The sequence below is a fragment of the Curcuma longa genome, chromosome 10 (assembly GCF_044706935.1).
Source record: "Curcuma longa cultivar G26 ecotype Majalengka, Jawa Barat chromosome 10, ITB_CL_G26_1.1, whole genome shotgun sequence".
Lineage (NCBI taxonomy): Eukaryota > Viridiplantae > Streptophyta > Magnoliopsida > Zingiberales > Zingiberaceae > Curcuma > Curcuma longa.
Genome location: NC_133870.1, coordinates 9,176,795 through 9,199,097, shown reverse-complemented (window position 1 = coordinate 9,199,097; position 22,303 = coordinate 9,176,795). Strand labels below are relative to the sequence as shown.

Below are 22,303 nucleotides of genomic sequence, written 5' to 3'. Positions count from 1 at the left end.
ACAGTTTGGCCGAGTGGTCTAAGGCGCCAGATTTAGGCTCTGGTCCGAAAGGGCGTGGGTTCAAATCCCACAGCTGTCAAATTTTTTTATTTTTTAAATCATTTATACCTTTTCTTGGGCTCGGCCCAATAAAAGCCCAGTTATATGAAGAATGGCCTAACACTCTATTGGGGTTGCTATAAATACAATCTACGAAGATTAGCACTATAAATGGGGATAATCGATTAGGTTTTATTCCTCCACCCTGCCGAAGCTCGGTACGCTTATCGCCGGCGCCGTCTTCGTAGCTCTTGCTCTCTCGTCTCACCACCACCATGGTGAGTTATTCGTCAATTTGCATAGAATATGGTGTTGTGATCTTGAATGATTTCCCTTTTAGTCGAAATCTGTTAACTGCGGATTCACGAGAGTAAGCAGATTTGCGCCTGCATGAACTTTTTTGATATGTTATTCTCTTATGTAACTTCAGATTTAGCGTGTAGTCAATTTTTCTTCTCTTTTTGCTTATTGCCTGTTGGTTTTGTAGTGGGAAGAAAGAAGACTAGGGAGCCCAAGGAGGAGAATGTGACGCTTGGGCCAACTGTACGGGAGGGGGAGCAAGTGTTCGGTGTTGCCCACATCTTTGCTTCTTTAATGATACTTTCATTGTGAGTCAAATAAGTCCACTTTCTGATCTGTTGGTTTAGAAAAGGAGATTAAAGACTTTGATTTTTCTCGCCTGTTTTGGACTTGCAGCATGTTACAGATTTGTCTGGGAGGGAAACACTTGTTCGTATTACAGGTATTAACTTTATCTATATTTCATTTTCTCACATTGCATATGATTGCAAATTCTTAGCTTTAGTGGACACTAGTTAGCTGTCTAAGCAGCATGAATATGTTTGATGGTAATAAAATGGGCTTTTTAGTAGTTGTTCTTAATGCTATTAGACTTGATTTTGGTTGGAACTAGTTGCTTGTTACTATTTGTGCATGGTTGAGCTCAACAATTTGGTCAATGATTATGCTCTTATTCTCCAGTTTCTGAAGCACGGCCCTTAAGATCGCCTTCCTTGTACCTGTGGGAAACGATTCGAGTCATAGCCATGCAATATGAATTTTTTGGTTTCAAAGAGTTTTTCTTTGAGATCTTTCCTTGTTTCATTGAATCTTAGGCCCTTCTGATGTGGCATTTGATTATCCATAAATATGTGCATTATAGATGTGATGCATCTTTTATGTTGTTCATCTGTGTTTTGCTCAGTGGATGCCTCTTGCCAACTCTCTTATGAAGTGTGCCTAGTTTATGGACAAGGGGTACATTCATATTCATTCTTTATTTTTATGCTATTTTAACTAAAACCTAAACTTATTTGAAAAAGTTTTGTTTATTTATCTTCAAAATTATCAATCTGATGGTGCTTGGATTTTGATGTTCATTTTCTTAAGTGATTCATTTCATGAAATCTACTGCCCAAGAATATTTATGTACATCTGTTTTGGGTTTTCTATGGAGATTGAGTACTTAAAAGCTTAGCCTACTCCCTTTGGTAAATTTTTAGTATACTTTTTTCATGAAGGTAATTGGATCATGATTCTTCAAATTATCTAAATTTGGGGAAGTCCTGAGATTTCCTCTCCTTTTTCTTTTCTAGAATAGTGTAAGAAGCAATTAGTTTTAAGGATTATTAATGCAACATTTTTCTGAATATTGAATAATTGCGGTGTGTGCTTGAATGAAGAAATTATCATCTCATGCACTCTTGGAAACTTCATTTATCCACATGAGATGTAAATGTGTCCTTTATTTGGTCTCTTTTCTTACTTTTGTTTTCATTCACACAGACTTACAACGAGTTCGGACTTAAATTTGTTTCGCTGTTATAGGTGGAATGAAAGTGAAGGCCGACAGGGATGAATCATCTCCATACGCAGCTATGCTTGCAGCACAAGATGTCGCACAGCGATGCAAAGTCTGCCCTTCGACTCGCTATTTTTTCTTTGATATCCATGCATTGTTTAAACTAATTCTTGTAACTGTTTTCCGCTGCATTTCTTCGTAGGAACTTGGTATTACTGCTTTGCATATTAAGCTAAGAGCCACGGGTGGGAACAAAACAAAAACACCTGGTCCTGGTGCTCAATCAGCTTTAAGGGCACTTGCTCGAGCTGGCATGAAAATTGGGCGTATCGGCAAGTTCTTTTCCTATTAATATTTAAACTTTTTTCCCTTGCCTTGTGCATAACTCCTTAGCTACATTCATCACCTGATTCACTTCATGTTGGCATCTTCAAATTCAATTTAGTAAAATCTATTTATTCACTTTACATCATTCTTGGGATTTTGTTTTTGTGGCATGACATATAGTCTCTTTTAATTCTTTTTTCTTGGTACCACAGAGGATGTAACTCCCATACCCACAGACAGCACTCGTAGAAAGGGTGGAAGAAGAGGAAGGAGGCTCTAATTCATCAAGTTCTCTTCTGTTTCTTTTTCAAAGTGTTAGCTCAACTGTGTTACTAAAAAATTTTGATCAGTCGAGCGATTCTATTCTGTAAGGTGGTATGGCTATTACTTTGGTGTAGTATAATTGTTGCTACTATGATAGTTTATATTTAGAATTTACATTAGGCATTTTGCAAGTGTTATTTTGCAGTGCTCTGTTGACCATGAATCTATTGAGGATCCTTTGTAAGAGCAAAGTTGGCCTGAAGGGCCTCGTGGAAACGAGTTCAACTAGCAATGTTCTTGAAATTTATAGTATTTATTATTTTTATCTTTAATATATTATGAATAGATTTAAATTATAAAAGTTTGTAAATTACTATACTTTTCATATATTTACATAAATAAATTTATAATTAGTTTGAAAATAAAGTTATAATATATTTATTTATAAATTATTTGTGAATGTAAATGAACAAAATTTATTAATGTTATTAGTAGGGTTGAGTAAAATATTGGTCAAATTGAATTAATCAATCAAAATGTTGGTTAATTTGAAATTTTAATTTTATTTTTTTAAAAATATAATTAATTTGATTAGTTTGGTCTCAGATTTAAAATATCAATTGATTAATCAAATTTGAAGTCACCAATCGACTAATACAAATATGTCAATATAATAAATCTAATGACTTATTAAAAGATAATTATTAATAAATTTAATGATCTTATTTAAATTAATAATATTTAATAACATAGATAATATTTTGAAAGGACAATTTGAATAAATCTATCTAGGGATCCTATCATTCTATCGTACTTCAAAATAACTTTGTCTTCAAGGTTATCTTTTTTCTTAAAATAAGAGAGGTTTGTATAGAAAGAGCTTATTTTTATAAAAGAGCTTATTTTTGTTTTTTTTTTTTAAAATAGTTCATATATAGATAAAATAAGAGAGGTTAGATCATTCAAATGTACAATAAACCCTAAACATCATAGTCCAGACAACACTAGCTGTTGAGCATACATATATGATCCATTACACAAGAAATTACATCAAATCCATGACACCACCAACACCAAGACACTATAGCCTACCATGTCCACACATTACAACACTTTCATACTCATCTACAGACCATACAAAGCACCACAGACTACAAAATCAATCTCATCTCAAGAACAACACCACCGGCAACTTGGATGCTATCGTGGCTTGAGATCTACAAACTAATACACATGGATCTGCACCTTACGAAAAATTCAATCAAAATCCGAGATAATACCTTGATAACGCCTTCGATTTCATGTCTCCCATATATAGTATATCAATCTAGAGATGCCGAGATAACATGCTTTGGTTTTTCGTCGTCCATTTTTGTAATGCCGCCTAAGAACCTGCTGCATCTTCTTAAAAGAAGTAAAATTTTACCTAATACTGAGTCAATACTTGACCTTACCTCATACCTCACAAACCTTGGGACATCCAAAAAATAAGTGGTCGTCTAATCAATTTGTTAAATTTATTTTTTTTTCATATATTGATGAATACAAAATGAGTTTTATTGAATTGAATATGATACTCGATACTTATGTTTATTTTTTTCTCCACTGTGGAAGAACATTTTATTCATTTTGAAACAGAAGAATACATTATTATGATTCCTATTTTATTATGAAGAACAGAACGCACTCAACAAGTGAGATTACTGCCGGGGTAACGCCCAACTGACTGCAGTAGTCCGTGTAGTAGCCCACCCGAGCGTTGACCGTGGCTGGGTTGTTGCCGTCGCACTCGAGCGCGCCATTGATGGCGCGGATGGTGGCGCCGAATCCTTGGCCGTTGATGATGAGGGAGTGGCAGTTGTTCATCCAGTACCACAGGGCGGTCCTGAAGGATATGACGACGTCGTTGGCCACCGTCTCCGGCGCACCCAGCCCGTCGAAGCCGATGTCGCGCCCGGCGGGGCCGTAGTTGAAGTTCCAGGACAGTTGGATGGGGCCTCGGCCGTAGTAGTTCCTCCCGGCGACGCACGGCCACTCGGTGTTCGTCTCGTCACAGTAGTCATTCGCTGCGCCGTTGATCTCCTCGATGTAGCAGAAATCTGCAAAGAATTTAGGAACAAAGAAGTCGATCAAGACGATTCTGTAATTCAAGGGTGCAAATATAGTTTCACATCTAAAACACATGAAAAAGATCATGGATTTCAAAGGATGAAAGATATCTCCATTGGTATGAGACATTTTGGATTAAGCCCAAGAATAAAATCATGAGGATTTAGGTCAAAAATGGACAATATCATGTTATTGTGGAGATGCGGACATCCTTGACCCAACAAGAAGAAAGCTACTCACGTCCGGTCTCGTGCGTGACTTGGGCGAAGAAGGCGGCGATCTCGCGACGCGAGTCGTCGGCGGAGCCGGTGCGGCCAAAGTTGGGGTAGTAGCCAGCTGCGGTCAGGAAAGCATCACGCGTGTAAAATCCCCTGCCGACGCACCCGCTGTCGGACTGGCCGATGATGCCATCGAAGAAGCTCTGCGTCACCACGTCGGCCACCGAGACATCGTTGGTTGGCGAGGTGTAACAGGGGCCCTCCCGGCACCCAACGCCGCAGTAGGGGTCGCCGGTGCCGCAGTAGCCATACTGGCTGCAGCAGAGGTCGGCGGAGCAGCCGCAGTTCTGGGCGGCCGTGGCTGCGATTCCGGCGAGGAGGAGGGCCAGCAGAAGTGCCATGGAGTTAGATCTGGGGGGAGACATGGATTCTGTTCCGGTGAGAGGTGGAAGAAGAGACGATGGAAATGAGTGGAATTTATAGAGCAGAGAGGAGGTGGATTGTGAGCTGTGTCGGCGCGTTGACTATTAAAATGTTTGACTTGGAAAGGTTCTAGATAGGCGCGCAGGTTTTTTAGAATTTGAATGGGAAAAAGTCAAAGCAGAGAAGAGTTACAAAGATCTTAAAGTGTTTTTTTTTATTAAAAAAACAGTATTAAGTTTGAGAGAAAAAAAAATAAATTTATGAATATAATTATAGCGATTGAACTATTGATTGAAGATGCTGAATGAATCACTGCTCTTGGGATATAGTTGAGTTAGTTACAACGGAATAGATTTGTAGAAGAGAGCAAGAGTTCAAATTTCGATGAAGCCGCGTCGTGATCAATTGTAATTTCTCAATTTATTTCCTTACAAATAGTCATGGAACAGATCGTATGAATCCGATAGGATGACGGATTCCACAATAATACTAAATCATTATTGATAAAATACCCTTTTAAATAATAGATAGATGTATTCTTTTGATATCATCATCATCGACTTAATTTTATTGGTCATCGACTTAATATCGTTAATCATCAAATTATCCTTTTAAACTTTGACACACCCCTTCCCATAAATTAATCCCTTTGCATTAAGAAAAGATTAAGGGAGAATTAAGTGATTCAAATTAAAAGAGTGACTTCTTTTTTAATTATTATATTTCTTTGGCTGCTCACATGCATCGTTAGTTAATTGGTTAATTATTAAATAAATAAAATTAATCGATTATTAATTTTTCCTTGGCACATTAATTGATTATTTTAATTTTTAATAATTAATCGATTAATTTTTTCAATTCTTAACAACATCTCGCACAATAATTATGATTTCTCGATCTATTTACCACCCTTTAATTAATACATACAAATTCAAATACTTTCTCAATCTATTTTTCACCCTTTAATAATATTTATTTATCCATCTCACTTTTATTCGATTATTCTTTTATTTGATTATTCCGAGTTAATCTTTCATTACTCAAATAATTTTAAATAGTAGTTTTTTATTTATTAAAAAAAATTAATTTATAATAATATACTTAAACGTATTTAATACAATATATATATATATCCTGCGCGCCTTATAGAATGTATCTCATCTAACACATACGACAGAAGATTTTGGATGAGATCGAAGATTTCGAGCACTCGAAAGTATTTGGAGTGCTCGAAACATGAATAATATCTTTTTAAATGTAATTTTTATTATTTATTTATTTTTTGACTAGTTAAGTTAATTTTTTTTAAGATTTAGAAGTTAGATTATAATATTAAATAAAAAAAATTCTAAACAAAAAATTTAATAGCACATGAAGGTGCTGGATAAGAAGCATGAGATAACAATCCGACGTACCTCGTAAGTAATTAATTTTTTTTACTTAATACTAAAACTCAATCCTAAATTTTTTTAAAATTTTTTAAATAATTTAATCATAAAATAAAAAATAAAATAAAAATTGACACTGTTGTTGTTCCAGATACCCGAAATACATCCGAGCATTTTGAATCTTCTATCACAGACGATTCAGGCATTATATATATATAGTCAATGGTAATGGTAAAGTAAAATACGGACGACTTAAATAGCGAGAGATTAATTCTCAAACAATGATCTTCACGACTACGACGATCGATTTGCTTAGTGAAGTTAAATCACCTCACGGCTATGACTCATTTATGTTTTCGAATTTATCCAGATCATCGATGAAAAACTTTCATAGAACTATACCAATCGCCTCCCAAATTAATTTAATCATAAAATCTAAATACCTCCGACATTAATCGAAAGTTGAATACTTATATTATATTTTTTTTTCCCTTTTTATTAAAAAATATGATTTTTTTTTACTTATTATGATAAAAGTGATAAAGTTAAAAGCATATTACTTTCACATACAGACAAAAAAACACGAGAAAATGTTTTTAAGCATTAGAAGCCAAAACCAAAACCACAGTCAAAACTCCTGCGATTACGAGAGAACGGATGAGAACGAAGCAGCAGCAGCGTACATGCAATCTACAAGTCAAAGTACGACAAACGATCGGGATGTGAAATATAATAATTGCAACCAGTTGACTACCACACACAAAAATAAAAAAAAAAGAAAAAGAAAACAAATTAAATTCCCTCAATTTGAGAGAAAAACAAACAAAGTCTTCTGTTCATATACGTTTTCCCCTCCGTGAAGTGTTTTACTTTTCTTCTGAAATTAATCAAATGTTCAAATTGATCAGACCATCGAGAATCCTCCATTAGTCAACAACTACTAGCAATATGCCATGTTGGTGGCCATCCTTTTGGAAAAATCAAACCATAAATGAAGAAGAAAGCATGGAATTTCCTCCTGCTATTCCATATTGGAATTGGTCAAATGGCCATCCAATTACGCTGACTAATTCTAAAATGATCGATTCAGTTTCACAGAAATTTTTCATCAACCACCAAATAAATTGAAAAGCGCTCACAGTAGTCCATCCAGACAATCCAATTTTTCTGATCTACTAAAAAGACCATCAATGACATATCTAGTTGTCATTGTAGAAGCATTTGTAAAACATTAGATCGACTAAATCATTTGAGCCACTCTTTAACTTTCTTAATTCCCATCAATGTTACAATAAGTTCTTCACCTCTCACCCTCCACAACAAGCCAGCTAAATCATTCTTGGACTTTCTTGTTCAAGTCCATGTTATCCTCCTCTCCTCGACTGAGCTCATTAACCATCTAGCTCCTTTGAATGAACAATTGAACTTCTCCATTTACCCCTCTCGATTCATTCTAAAATCCTGTTCATTTGTATATTTTCTAAGAGTTCTTGGGATTGTATTCCTGTTCATATATGTTTCAAATTTTAAACAAGGTCAAAACTAACTACTTAAACTCATCAATCAATCGAGAGTTCTTAATAAATCAACAACTACTTAACGATAAGTAAGCCATTGTTCATATATGTTCCTCGGAAGTTTTAGGAAAAACTACTTGATGGGATGATTATTAGATATTCTACACTAGACAAAAGCTAGTCTTTTCGTGATTCAAGGAAATTTGGATGAATTATGAGAGATGATCTTGAAGAAAGAAAAGAAAAGGTATGGATTGGTGTACGTTGGGAATTTTCTCAATATGAGACTGATTGTAAATTGTTCTAATAAATCCCTACTAAATAATTTAATAAGATGAACTCTTAAAACAGGTATGAACAACTATTCATCTGACTTTCCAAGTGTCATGACTCATAACAACCTTTCCAGATTGTAGTTGAATTATGATTCAAAAAAATTATCAAGTGGAGGAAAATTAATGGATGCTGGAATTTGTCCTCATCGCATTAGTCAGACTTCCTTTGGAAACATCACATGCAGTTTCAAATATATGGAAGACAAAGAAGACAGAGACAGTCTCAATATCTACCATTCTTGAGAGCTTTGAATTCAGTGAGCAATCCTTTGATTTGAGAAACCAAAATATATTATTTGGTTAAGATAATAACTTAATTCACTTCCAAAAGTTCATTTACTTGAGCTGCAATTTTCTGCCATCAGAATTCAATATCTCATTCAAATAATAAAATTCATAGGAAAAAAAGGATTTTATTTTTCTTCACATGATAGAGAAAACGAGTATGGACACAAAATGAGTTAAACATTATCTTGAAAAATGTAGATTTCATCCTGCATGAATAGCTACATAGAATGACAAAGAACGGGAAAATCTATGGAGCTGGAGACCGTACCGAGATGAATGAGGAAGCAACATGAACTGATGAATGATGAAAGCCACTTCAATCAGAACCCACATCCACCCCTCTTCGTCCCAAGAACTCCTTGGCTTCTACAATATCCTGGATTGAAAGAATAAACATTCAGTTTCTGGCATCCAAATACAATGCTACAAGTGATGCGAACAAAAGTCCCAATATTAACCATAAACTACATGCACCTACAAGTAAACAGAGAATTGTGTTTGCAAAGAAACAATGCAACTTATTTTCTACTGAATTACAAGCACTAAATATATGATGCTATAAAGACATTGATTCTTCAATGGATTAGTCGAACTAGTGGATGAAGAGAAATCAATGCCACAGACCAAGAAGCCTTGTGCAGATCACAGTGCTACAATTTCATCCTCAAACATTTAAACATTTGCCTCTGAGTTTTTCTAGATCAACTGTGCAGGTTTAGCATCTAATGGTAAAAGATCAGAAAAAAGGAACTGAGCAAGAATCAAACCTATAATTGCATTCACCTAAATTTTAGACAACGACAAAGACCAAGAGGCCTCTTGCAGATCAGAGCATAGCAATTTCGTTCTCAAACATTTTAACAATGACCATTCAGTTCTTCTAGAATAGTTTGTGGAGGATTAGCATCTAAAAATACAGTTAAGGTAAATTCGTGGTTTAAGTTGGTAAAATATCACAAAAGAAACCTTCAGCAAAAGTACAGCTTCCTGCAAAGTACATGTTGGGAACAGAAGATTGGGTGGAAATTAATAAAAAAAAAAAGCATGAAGATTGGGTGGAAATTAATAAGAAACAAAAGATATGGTCTTAACCAACCTTCTGCAAAAGTACAGCTTCCTGGGGACATGTTGGAAACAGCATCAAACCAACTCCTACCATAAGAAGGCCATAACAGCCTAATGAGACAACTAGATAAACTGGAAGCTGGAAAGGAGAAATTTTTTTTGTTAATACTGAGTAACATATAACAAAAAACTGACCAGCCAAGTGTAGTGATGAGGAGGAACATATAACAAAAAACTGACCAGCCAAGTGTAGTGATGAGGAACTACTGATGTTTCAAGTAAGGTGATCCAAGCGGCGGCAGCAACAACAAGTAAAGCCAAGATCTTTAGAATGTGCTTCATATTCAGCTCAAAACAATCACTTGGAATTCTGATCTATAATGAAAGAAAAGTAATGCAAACATTTTAGTCATGTCAATTTGTATCCCCTTTATTTAATTATCTTGATAGTGTACACACTTTGACACATTTGTTTCCTAGTATTCTAGAATTTGATATGAATGTGCTATTCAATAATGTAATGGAACATAAGTAAACTAAGTATTCCACTCCGTATTAATAATAGTTCGACAAAGGTATTTTCCATTTTATTTTCTTTTTCTTTTTGGAAAAAGAGAAGTAGGCAGGACTTACCTACTAGTATTAATATATAGTGACGAAGTCAGTTACAGAACAATTTGCATAGACAGATACAGTATCGACAATCATCATCATAGATTAAGCTAGGTAAATTGGAACTAGCTGCTATTGCTCCTTCTGCACAAATTAAAGAAAATCTTATACTTGCTTAGGCAGAAAATAAACCTCTGCAGAAGCTTCTCAGCGCCAGCCAACCAAATGTATGGCCAAAGAAGTTCCAGCCAAGGTTGTCAAACTCGCGATTCTAGTGTCGACTCGGTTAGGGGTGCACAAACTCGTATCGTAAATTCGTATCGTAAACTCGTACGAGTTTACAGATAATCCAAAAAAGAGTTATAAAATGTCAAATAATATATATTTGATCATAACTTGATAAGAACAATCACTATTTTACATATCTAATAAAAAAGCATAAACATAGTTATCAACAACATGTTTTCACATATAAAAAAAGATTAAACATGAAAATTTAACATGAAAAGATAATATGAGGTTGAGTTGTATTTTGGATGTCCATTTATTTATTTACCCTTACTAAAAACTTGAAATTTTCAAAATTTATATTTCAACATCAAGTTACAAAATGACAAATTTAAAATTTCATACAAAATAGTCCAATAGATACACCAAATAAGCTTCCATTGTCCAAATTTGATAAAAGGAAACATCAAAACAAAGATTTCCTTTGTTTACCGAGTTTGACCGAGTTGACTCGCGAGTTTACCGAGTTTACTGAGTTTACCGAATTGACTCGCGAGTTTACGAGTTTACAAGGGGGGCCCGATTTTAAGCTGATTCAACACGGAATTGAAATAATAGTTCGTAAACTCGTAAACTCGCCGAGTTGACTCGCGATTTTGACAACCTTGGTTCCAGCGAAGAGTGTAACAGTTACCCGATATAGTGCTGTTAAAAAATCAGGCCAATTGCGATTCAACCAACAATTTGAAACTAGGTTTATCGTGGTTTCCATTTCTGTTTAAATCAACACAACCATCAAATCTAACACTTGTAGCCTCATCTTCTCTCCTACCAATTCATCCTCTCCTCTATCTCATCTTAACTCTCGCATCTGTCTCAACCTTTTCATCTTTCCTATTGAATAGCCACTTCATACAAACAGAAATAATTCGGTCATTTATAGTAGAAAGATTACTATGTCACATCCCAAGAGGAATAGGAAGCATCACAAGTAATTCAACTTTCCCATGTCAGGAAATCAAAAGAGAAACTGGCTTCCATCTAGCTCTGTAGGGGAGACAAGGGATCGGAATAAGCAGCACAAAGGAAAGGAGAAAGATTCAGCAACAAGGAAGGGAGAGAAGACGAGAACCTTGTAATCCGGATGAATAGGCCCTAGGCGAAGATCGCGAAGAGGAGGCGATCGCCGTCGGTGATCTCCTGCCCGGGGAGTTGAGCGGAGGTTTGCTAGGTTTTGACTACACTACTGGGTCGGGTTCGTATAAAATACGGCCCATATCGTGCGTAGTGGGCCTCAATGGCCCTAGGCCCATTTTGTATACTGGGTCGGTTTCAGGCCGCTTCCGGTACGAGTCGGTCTCTGGTTCGGACAAGATACGGCCCATATCGTGCATAGTGGGCCTCCCTCGCCCTCGGCCCATTTTGTATACTCTCGTACTTATTTCTTCGCGACTTCGTCACTTTATCTCTCTTCCTTCTTCCTCATCGTTGCGTCTCTCTCTCTCTGATCTACTTCCTGTCCATTTCTTTCTCTATCTCACATTCGATTCTGCTATGATCTACTCTCTGTGAGACTATTTCAAGGTGTTGCGCCTTTTTTCGTTCTCAAAGTTAGCGCGGAGTGGTTAACTGTTCGGTTCGGTTGGATGGAGGGCAACAGTGATCAGGGGAAGCCATCAGCCGTGCCAGATGGGAGCTCCGGTGATTGGAGGACCCTGCTCCAGCCGGATGCGCGGCGGAGAATCACCAATAAGATGTGAGTGGGATGCCCTAAATTTCGCCCCTTTTGGTGATTGGATCGTCGGCATGGATAATTGCTTTGATTTGATCGTTGAATTATTTGATATTTGACATGGAAATTTTATTCGGGGTCGGATTAGAGTGTGTGCATAGGGTTTTCCGTCAATTTCAGAACTTTTGTCGACAACTATTATCGTTGCTGCATCAACTATTTTTTTTTTCTATCTGTATTTTTCTTGTTGTTCTTCTACTTATAAGAATCAATTTGTCATTTTGTTCGGTGAGAATAACGCCTGGTTCTAAAAAAATTATACTAGTCTCCTGCTTCCCTATAAACTTTATCAAGATGCTGATCAGATAAACTAGTCTCGAGGGTTTCTTTCTAAAGGGAGAGTGATGACTTTAGTTATGATTCTAGGAGGGTTTTAGATTGATGACATGATCCGTTTATTCTCTGCATAAACAGGCTTTGCTTTGCAGTGATACTTTCTTTGACAATGGATTTACTGAAAATATTCAAAAAATAAAGTTAAAGGAAGGCAAAATGGAATTTCAATAGGATGATGGTTTTGAAAAGCTGCTCATATGTCTGGTATCTTATTACTTATTAGATCACCGAAGAAGGAAAAACATTAGATGTTTGGGAGCAACGGGGCAAGGGAAAGCCAATTTTTTGCTTTTCTTTAGCATAAGATCATGAACTAGAGACGTAAGTCCATAAGGTCCCATCCACAACCCATTGCATCTTGTATCATTCAGTGGAATATTTCTTCTCTAGAAGATATGGAGAGCATTCCTTAGAATAATCATCTAGAATTAATCCATTAAGATTGAATCCAACATTTGTTATCGAGATCAAATCTCATCCATTGGATCTTAAAGCTCATAGAAAATTAAGATTGTACCCATATATTCAATTAACCGTTTAATTAATTTCCCATTTGATCTATCTGTCCAATTGCACAAATTAATCTTTAATTTTCACAGTGGTACTCTCTAATATAATTTGGACAAATTAATATTTAATTTGTCCCGATTAAATCTCCATTAATAAACATAATTAAAATTTTAATTATCTAATTCATTAATTGAAACAATTAACGCTTAATTATCCTTAGACCTCCCTCAAGGTTGCACGTGTCATATGCCAGATCTTGAGCCTTGTGTGTGATTTTATAGACTCCCAAACACTATGATCTTGCATGAAGATCTTCTTCATCGGCCCAGGTACACTTTGTATCACAGTTTCTGTGCTATGCAGTCCTTTTATCAACTCACGTCACAATATGCCCCAAGCACTTCTCAACCTATTTCAGACATAAATAAATTTGATCCAAGTAATCACCGATTGAATTTGTTGTGCGATATATTCTCTGTAAGTGATAATTCTTTTGTTGATTACTCCATCAACATAAGACTAGCAACATACACAACCATAAGTGTATATGTACCTTTCAAGAGAGTAAACATGTTAAAGTATATAGATTCTTTTGTGAGAAGAATATTAATTTCAAGTCTAAGGATCAGTTGCACCTACCTGCCTGAGATCCTATAAACACTAGATAAACTACAAATGAGTTCTCATTGCGAGTCATGTGCAATAGATCGTTCTACTATACCTCTGGTGTAGACTCTCTATAAATTCTATTGCTGAATTTGATCAGTATATATATACATCAAACATGGGAGTTGGGATTGATGATTTCTGAAATTGTGCAATCATATTCTAAAATAATTCAATCAGAAAAAAAGATATACACTATATTAACTTCATTTGACTATTCTTGTAACTTTATCCATTCTACTTGAGCTCAGATGTTGACATTGTTTTGTTATAAGAGGAATGCACTTTCATCCTGTTGCTTTGACCTTGTAGATGCATCCTTCATGCTTCTCGCTCTCATATTTACATATATTATGTGCCTTTTTTACTCTTTTTCCTGCTCAAACTAATGCATTTATATTTATATGTTGTAAGTGATGCAACTGTCTTCCTTAATTTTGAGTACAATTATATTTTAAGTAAAAATCTAACTGCTCTTGTCTTTCAATAAATTAAACCTACTCTGCAGTAGTGTTTTTTTTTTTTTAATTTTTGTTCCTTCTCCACTCATTTTATTTTAACTTTCAATTTATAAACATGTTTTGTTCATTGTCTGTGCAGTTTTGGACTATATTATTGCTCTTATGTACTGCTCAGATGATCATTGTCACTCAATTTTCAATTATCTACAATTGTATTTGATCTCAAATCTTTGTGCTCATAATTTTTGTACTGTAATACTTGAATAATTTATATTTTAGAATGGATACTTTGAAGAGGCATCTGCCAATCTCTGTGCCTGAAGGCCTAAATGAACTTCAGAAAATTGCTATTCGGTTTGAGGAGAAGATATATGCTGAAGCTGCCAATCAGGTAGATCCTCTTATCTTGTATATATACTTTATCTGTCTTGGTCTGGTTCTACTAGGAAACAATGCTTTTACTTGCTTATATATATGTGCATTTTAAACTGTTGTTTTGATGTTATTTCATGACTGATAAAAACAAACACTTTTATAGTCTTATGAAAATTTTTCTGTGTCAGTATATGAAACATAACAGCATAGCTTTCTGTAGGGTCCGCCGTTATGGTAACAATAGTAGAATATGTGTTTTCCTTCTTCTTGCCCTCAAATTATTGAATATGCTCCTTGGTAGAAATTTATCCTTCATGAAGAACTCCATGGCGCTCACAAGCTGTAGGCTGGATGATCAAACTGCACTCATGTTAATTTACTGCAGACCCATTACCTAGAGCTTTTTGGGTGATGACATAGACTCCTATTCAATGAACAATTAATTATCTTTGACTATGCAATTTAAGAGCTCAAAGGGAAAATCAGTTCTTTATGCTTTCTTTTTCTTTGCCTATTTTTTTTATTCCCTGACGTATTCCTCTAACACTACAATATTCCAGTCTGATTATTTGAGAAAAATTTCTCTAAAAATGATGTCAATGGAGAGTAAGTCTCAACATTTCGGAGGACCTGGACAAATGATTCCATCTACATCCAACAATCTGTATGGTAACCAGAATCCTGTACATTCTCAGGAGAGTGCTCAAAAGGAGGCAGACGCCTATTCAATCGCCTCATGCATGGACATTCTTAATAGCATACCGGACGTTTCTATCAAAGCCTATCTAGCTGCGTGCGATCGGTTCTGCGATCCAGCATGGAGAGACATGTTTGTCAAGATGCCTGATCATAGGAGACTTCAGTGGCTGGAGTTGTTGGATCTCCCTTAGACTGCATATCATAGCTCATGTTGGACCTGTGATGAAGATCTATGTTTCATTTCGCGGTTTGTCATAGACTAGTGTTTTAGTAGCGTGTGGATCGATCGTTTCGGCTGGCTTCTGTTTCGGGTGCTTCTGTTTAGCTTAAGTCGTTGTTCTTCCTTTTGTTGCAAGGATTTGTGTTCCTAGATGGCTTATGTGAACATATCTCTTACTTTCTTGCTTACTGGTTATTGCTTGTAATAGTGTTTCAGTGCTTACTGGTTTTTGGTCAAAAGCCAAACAGATTTAAATTAATTATGTGATTCTTATTGAGAAATATATTTTTAAAAAATAATATTGGATAAGTGCCTACTGTTTTAATATTATTGTTGTTCATCTGTTTTTTGCTCAGTGGATGCCTCTTGCCAACTCTCTTATGAAGTGTGCCTAGTTTATAGACAAGGGGTACATTCATATTCATTCTTTATTTTATGCTATTTTAACTAAAACCTAAATTTATTTGAAAAAGTTTTGTTGATTTATCTTCAAAATTATCAATCTGATGGTGCTTGGAATTTGATGTTCATTTTCTTAAGTGATTCATTTCATGAAATCTACTGCCCAAGAATATTTATGTACATCTGTTTTGGCTTTTCTATGGAGATTGAGTACTTAAAAGCTAAGTCTACTCCCTTTGGTAAATTTTTAGTATACTTTTTTCATGAAGGTAACTGGATCACGATTCTTCAAATTATCTGAATTTGGGAAAGTCCTGAGATTTCCTCTCCTTTTTCTTTTCTAGAATAGAGTAGAAGCAATTAGTTTTAAGGATTACTAATGCAACATTTTTCTGAATATTGAATAATTGCGGTGTGTACTTGAATGAAGAACTTATCATCTCATGCACTCTTGGAAGCTTCATTTTATCCACATGAGATGTAAATGTGTCCTTTATTTGGTCTCTTTTCTTACTTTTGTTTTCATTCACACAGACTTACAACGAGTTCGGACTTAAATTTGTTTCGCTGTTATAGGTGGAATGAAAGTCAAGGCCGACAGGGATGAATCATCTCCATACGCAGCTATGCTTGCAGCACAAGATGTCGCACAGCGATGCAAAGTCTGCCCTTCGACTCACTAATTTTTTCTTTGATATCCATCCATTGTTTAAACTAATTCTTGTAACTGTTTTCCGCTGCATTTCTTCGTAGGAACTTGGTATTACTGCTTTGCATATTAAGCTAAGAGCCACGGGCGGGAACAAAACAAAAACACCTGGTCCTGGTGCTCAATCAGCTTTAAGGGCACTTGCACGAGCTGGCATGAAAATTGGGCGTATTGGCAAGTTCTTTTCCTATTAATATTTAAACTTTTTTCCCTTGCCTTGTGCATAACTCCTTAGCTACATTCATCACCTGATTCACTTCATGTTGGCATCTTCAAATTCAATTTAGTAAAATCTATTTATTCACTTTACATCATTCTTGGGATTTTGTTTTTGTGGCATGACATATAGTCTCTTAATTCTTTTTTCTTGGTACCACAGAGGATGTAACTCCCATACCCACAGACAGCACTCGGAGAAAGGGTGGAAGAAGAGGAAGGAGGCTCTAATTCATCAAGTTCTCTTCGGTTTCTTTTTCGAAGTGTTAACTCAACTGTGTTACTTGAAAATTTTGATCAGTCGAGCGATTCTATTCTGTAAGGCTCTAATTTACTTTGGTGTAGTATAATTGTTGCTGGCGTGATAGTTTATCTTTAGAATTTGCATTATGCATTTTGCAAGTGTGTTATTTTGCAATGCTCTGTTGACCATGAATCTATTGAGGATACTCTGAAGGGCCTCGTGTAAACGAGTTCAACTAGCAAAGTTCTTGAAATTTATAGTATTTATTTTTATCTTTAATATATTATGAATAGTTTAAAATTATAAATGTTTATAAATTACTATACTTTTCATATATTTGAATAAATAAATTTATAATTAGTTTTTAAAATAAAGTTATAATATATTTATTTATAAATTATTTGTGAATGTGAATAAACAAAATTTATTAATGTTATTAAGAGGGTTGAGTAAAATATTGGTTAATTTGAAATTTTAATTTTATTTTTTAAAAATATAATTAACTTGATTAGTTTGGTCACAGATTTAAAATATCAATTTAATTGATTAACCGAACTTAAGCTGTTATGGGGGTAATATATGAGACGCTAACGATCTGATCCGAGTCCAACCCGAGTGGATGGTTCTGTTTCGCGCTCAACTTCCGACTGCGTTTAAGGACTTCTTTGAAGCCGCTCTCTGAGTGAGTCCACCCGACTCGGTTCTCCATTTGGGGCTCGCGACCCTTTCACTCGAGGGCAAAGACCTGAACCAACTCCTTGTCCGAGACGACTACTCGTCCGAGCCGATTCCCTCGAGCCGAATCCTCATTTGAATCAGGTACTCACTCGAGCTGAATCCCCATTCGAATCGGATACTCACCCAAGCCAAATCCCAATTCGAATCAGATACTCACCTAAGCCGACTCCCTATCCGAATCTCCTCTCTGTCGACTCCTCTTGTAAACTTGAAGGCTTATAGCCGACTCGGCAACACTATCTTCATTCGGGGTTGATTGGTTCAGAATCCGAATCGTCAATCCTCACGGTGTCCTACCTTACTATGTTCCCATCATTTCTTCTGATAATCTCATATCCTTCATTTATTAGCGTTGCCCGCCGTTCTGATACCCACGTGCGAAATAACAAGACCCTCACATATCCTCGATGGGAGTGATATCCTTATTATCTCTGATAAATCATTATCTATGATGGGATATTCCTTAATTACGACATGACGGTACGCTCCTTTCCCTTATATATATATATATATATATCGACCATTACCTTCTACCGGAGGTACGCATTCATGCGCACACACACACGAACTCTGTTCTTCTCCTTCCTCTACGCTTTCGTCTCCGTCTTCTCCATCGCTGACTTAAGTATCAAAGTGGTTGCGCCAGGACAACCCCTGACCTTCCATCTCACTGTTACTTTGTTCTCAAGTTCTGGAGACTTATTCGTGCTCATTCCTCTTGATCCCGCTCCACCCTGATGAGGAGACCTGATCGGTGACACATTCAGAAGTTGATTTCAACCGGAACATAAGTCATCAATAAAAAAAGTTTGATTTATTTTATTTGAGCCTAATTAATTCGTTAAATTTGTTTTATTTTTCATATATCTTTTGCAAAAACACGAAAGAGGAAGATATTATCTCGACTTTATCAACATTTTAATCCTTGTCCTCTTCTATAATTCTATTCCGTCGTAATCAACTCAGTTATGTTCCAGGAAATAAAATAATTTTTTTTTCATATATCGATGAATACAAAATGAGTTTTATTGAATTGAATATGATACTCGATACTTGTGTTTATTTTTTTCTCCACTGTGGAAGAACATTTTATTCATTTTGAAACAGAAAAATACATTATTATGATTCCTATTTTATTATGAAGAACAGAACGCACTCAACAAGTGAGATTACTGCCGGGGTCAACGCCCAACTGACTGCAGTAGTCCGTGTAGTAGCCCACCCGAGCGTTGACCGTGGCTGGGTTGTTGCCGTCGCACTCGAGCGCGCCATTGATGGCGCGGATGGTGGCGCCGAATCCTTGGCCGTTGATGATGAGGGAGTGGCAGTTGTTCATCCAGTACCACAGGGCGGTCCTGAAGGAGATGACGACGTCGTTGGCCACCGTCTCCGGCGCACCCAGGCCGTCGAAGCCGATGTCACGCCCGGCGGGGCCGTAGTTGAAGTTCCAAGACAGTTGGATGGGGCCTCGGCCGTAGTAGTTTCTACCGGCGACGCACGGCCACTCGGTGTTGCTCTCGTCGCAGTAGTCATTCGCTGCGCCGTTGATCTCCTCGATGTAGCAGAAATCTGCAAAGAATTTAGGGTTTTTTATTTTCGAACAGTGTTGGATTGTAAGGGTGTAAACATAATTTCACATCTAAAACACATGAAAAAGATCATGGATTTAAAAAGATGAAAGATATCTCAATTGGTATGAGACCTTTTGTATTGAGCCCAAGAATAAAATCATAAGTGCTTAGATCCAAAGTGGATAATATCATATCATTGTGGAGATGCATATCCTTATGGATCCAACAAGAAGAAAGCTACTCACGTCCGGTCTCGTGCGTGACTTGGGCGAAGAAGGCGGCGATCTCGCGGCGCGAGTCGTCGGCGGAGCCGGTGCGGCCGAAGTTGGGGTAGTAGCCGGCTGCGGCCAGGAAAGCGTCGCGCGTGTAAAATCCCCTGCCGACGCACCCGCTGTCGGACTGGCCGATGATGCCATCGAAGAAGCTCTGCGTCGCCACGTCGCCCACCGAGACGTCGTTGGTTGGCGAGGAGTAACAGGGGCCCTCCCGACACCCGACGCCGCAGTAGGGGTCGCCGGTGCCGCAGTAGCCGTACTGGCTGCAGCAGAGGTCGGCGGAGCAGCCGCAGTTCTGGGCGGCCGCGGCTGCGATGCCGGCGAGAAGGAGGGCCAGCAGAAGTGCCATGGAGTTAGATCTAGATCTGGGAGGAGACATGGATTCTGTTCCGGTGAGAGGTGGAAGAAGAGGCGATGGAAATGAGTGGAATTTATAGAGCAGAGAGGAGGTGGATTGCGAGCTGTGTCGGCGCGTTGACTATTAAAATGTTTTGACTTGAAAGGGTTCTAGATAGGCGCGCGGGTTTTTTAGAATTTGAATGTATAAAAGTCAAAGCATGGAAGAGTTACAAAGATCTTAAAGTGTGTTTTTTTATAAAAAAAACAGTATTAATTTTGGGAGAAAAAAAAATAAATTTATGGTATGTTAATTCAATCTATATCCTTAATCCTTTTAAAATTTGACACACTAATTATGATTTCTCAATCTATTTCTCACCCTTTAATTAATACTTATACAAATGCAAATATTTTCTCAATCTATTTTTCACCCTTTAATAATCTTTATACAAACTCAAAATAGTATTTATCTATCCATATCACTTTTATTCGATTATTCTTTTATTTGATTATTCCGAGTTAATCTTCATTACTTAAATAATTTTAAATATTAATTTTCTATTTATTCATAAATAATTTATAATAATATACTTAAACATATTTTATACAATATATATATATATATATATATATATATATATATATTTCCAGGTCTTATTCTATGCATTTCGTTGAAGATTTCAAACACTCAAAAGTGTTTCCAGTGTCTGGAACATATACAATATATTTTTTAAGTTATTATTTATTTATTTTTTGACTTACAGTTAAATCATTTAAGATTGATTTTCCTTTTAGGATTTAGAGATTGAATCATAATATTAAGCGAAAAAAATCTAAATGAAAAAAATTTAATTACTCACAAGAATGCGTCGGATAAAAAAATGGAATAACAATCCAACATATTTCATGAGCAGTTAAATTTTTTTATTTTGAAATTTTTTTACTTAATATTAAAACTCAACCCAAGAGGAAATTTTAAATGATTTAACTGTAAATCAAAAATTAAAAATTAAAAATAAAATAAAAAAATTTAAAAAATGATATTATTATTGTTCCGAACATCCGAAATACTTCTAAGCATTCCTAATCTTCCGTCACGAATGAATCATGCATTATAAGATACACAAGGGATCATAACTCTCTCTCTCTATATATTGTCCGGGTCAATGGTAAAGTAAAAGATGAAATAACGAGGGGTTAATTCTCAAACAGTGCACTTCACAACTATGATGATCGATTTGCTTGTGGTGTTGGATCACCCCACATGACTCATTTGTACTTTAGAATTTATCCTAATCATCGATGAGAAATTTTTATAGAATTATACCGATCACCTTCCAAATTAATTAAATTACAAAAACTGAATGCCACCAAATTAATCGAACAACAAGAGTGAATACTTAGAATTAGTTTCTTTTTATTAAAAAAATATGATTTTTTTTACTTATTATGATAAAAGTGATGAAGTTAAAAGCATATTACTTTCACATACAGACAAAAAAACGAGAAAATGTTTTTAAGCATTAGAAGCCAAAACCAAAACCACAGTCCAAACTCCCGCGATTACGAGATAACGGATGAGAACGAAGCAGCAGCAGCATTGCATGCAATCAATCTACAAGTCAAAGTACGACAAACGATCCGGATGTGAAATATAATAATCGCAACCAGTTGACTACGACACACAATAATAAAATAATAGAAAAAGAAAAAGAAAACAAATTAAATTCCCTCAATTTGAGAGAAAAACACACAAATTCTTCTGTTCATATACGTCTTCCCCTCCGTGAAGTGTTTTACTTTTCTTCTGAAATTAATCAAATGTTCAAATTGATCAGACCATCGAGAATCCACCATTAGTCAACAACTACTAGCAATATGCCATGTTGGTGGCCATCCTTTTGGAAAAAATCAAACCATAAATGAAGAAGAAAGCATGGAATTTCTTCCCGCTATTCCATATTGGGATTGGTCAAATGGCCATCCAATTACGCTGATTAATTCTGGAATGATCGATTTAGTTTCACAGAAATTTTTCATCAACCACCAAGTAAATCGAAAAACACTCACAATGATCTATCCAGACAATCCAATTTTTCTGATCTACTATTCACCATCAATGACATATCTAATTGT

The 22,303-nt window shown here is 36.0% G+C and overlaps 4 protein-coding genes, 1 non-coding gene and 1 pseudogene across 6 annotated transcripts; 3 read left to right on the top strand and 3 right to left on the bottom strand.

The window, feature by feature from the left end:
• On the top strand, positions 1-79 carry TRNAL-UAG (transfer RNA leucine (anticodon UAG)). The gene has a single exon. It is a non-coding gene; the product is annotated as a tRNA-Leu (tRNA).
• A 556-nt stretch (positions 80-635) lies between these two features.
• On the top strand, positions 636-2,544 carry LOC141836192 (small ribosomal subunit protein uS11z). Its single transcript, XM_074723625.1, has 5 exons — positions 636-647; positions 736-781; positions 1,867-1,952; positions 2,043-2,172; positions 2,380-2,544. Exons 3-5 carry the CDS (start codon positions 1,872-1,874, stop codon positions 2,445-2,447), a joined length of 279 nt encoding a protein of 92 aa, XP_074579726.1. The 5' UTR covers positions 636-647; positions 736-781; positions 1,867-1,871; the 3' UTR covers positions 2,448-2,544.
• A 1,559-nt stretch (positions 2,545-4,103) lies between these two features.
• On the bottom strand, positions 4,104-5,191 carry LOC141836187 (endochitinase EP3-like; annotated as a pseudogene).
• A 3,627-nt stretch (positions 5,192-8,818) lies between these two features.
• On the bottom strand, positions 8,819-11,833 carry LOC141836193 (dolichol-phosphate mannose synthase subunit 3-like). Of its 2 annotated transcripts, none has more exons than XM_074723626.1 (4): positions 11,747-11,833; positions 10,015-10,149; positions 9,806-9,913; positions 8,819-9,085 (listed from the first exon to the last, which is right to left on the bottom strand). In XM_074723626.1, the coding sequence occupies exons 2-4, from the start codon at positions 10,114-10,116 to the stop codon at positions 9,026-9,028; spliced, it is 270 nt and encodes an 89-aa protein (XP_074579727.1). In that variant the 5' UTR covers positions 10,117-10,149; positions 11,747-11,833; the 3' UTR covers positions 8,819-9,025. The 2 variants fall into 2 exon arrangements, with proteins under 2 accessions (XP_074579727.1, XP_074579728.1); XM_074723627.1 differs by having other exon boundaries at positions 10,015-10,144.
• A 259-nt stretch (positions 11,834-12,092) lies between these two features.
• On the top strand, positions 12,093-15,878 carry LOC141836189 (mediator of RNA polymerase II transcription subunit 15a-like). The gene is made up of 3 exons (XM_074723621.1): positions 12,093-12,370; positions 14,659-14,770; positions 15,315-15,878. The coding sequence occupies exons 1-3, from the start codon at positions 12,261-12,263 to the stop codon at positions 15,642-15,644; spliced, it is 552 nt and encodes a 183-aa protein (XP_074579722.1). The 5' UTR covers positions 12,093-12,260; the 3' UTR covers positions 15,645-15,878.
• A 3,168-nt stretch (positions 15,879-19,046) lies between these two features.
• Positions 19,047-20,207, bottom strand: LOC141836186 (endochitinase EP3-like). The gene is made up of 2 exons (XM_074723619.1): positions 19,799-20,207; positions 19,047-19,551 (listed from the first exon to the last, which is right to left on the bottom strand). Exons 1-2 carry the CDS (start codon positions 20,205-20,207, stop codon positions 19,139-19,141), a joined length of 822 nt encoding a protein of 273 aa, XP_074579720.1. The 3' UTR covers positions 19,047-19,138.
• Positions 20,208-22,303: the final 2,096 nt, after the last annotated feature.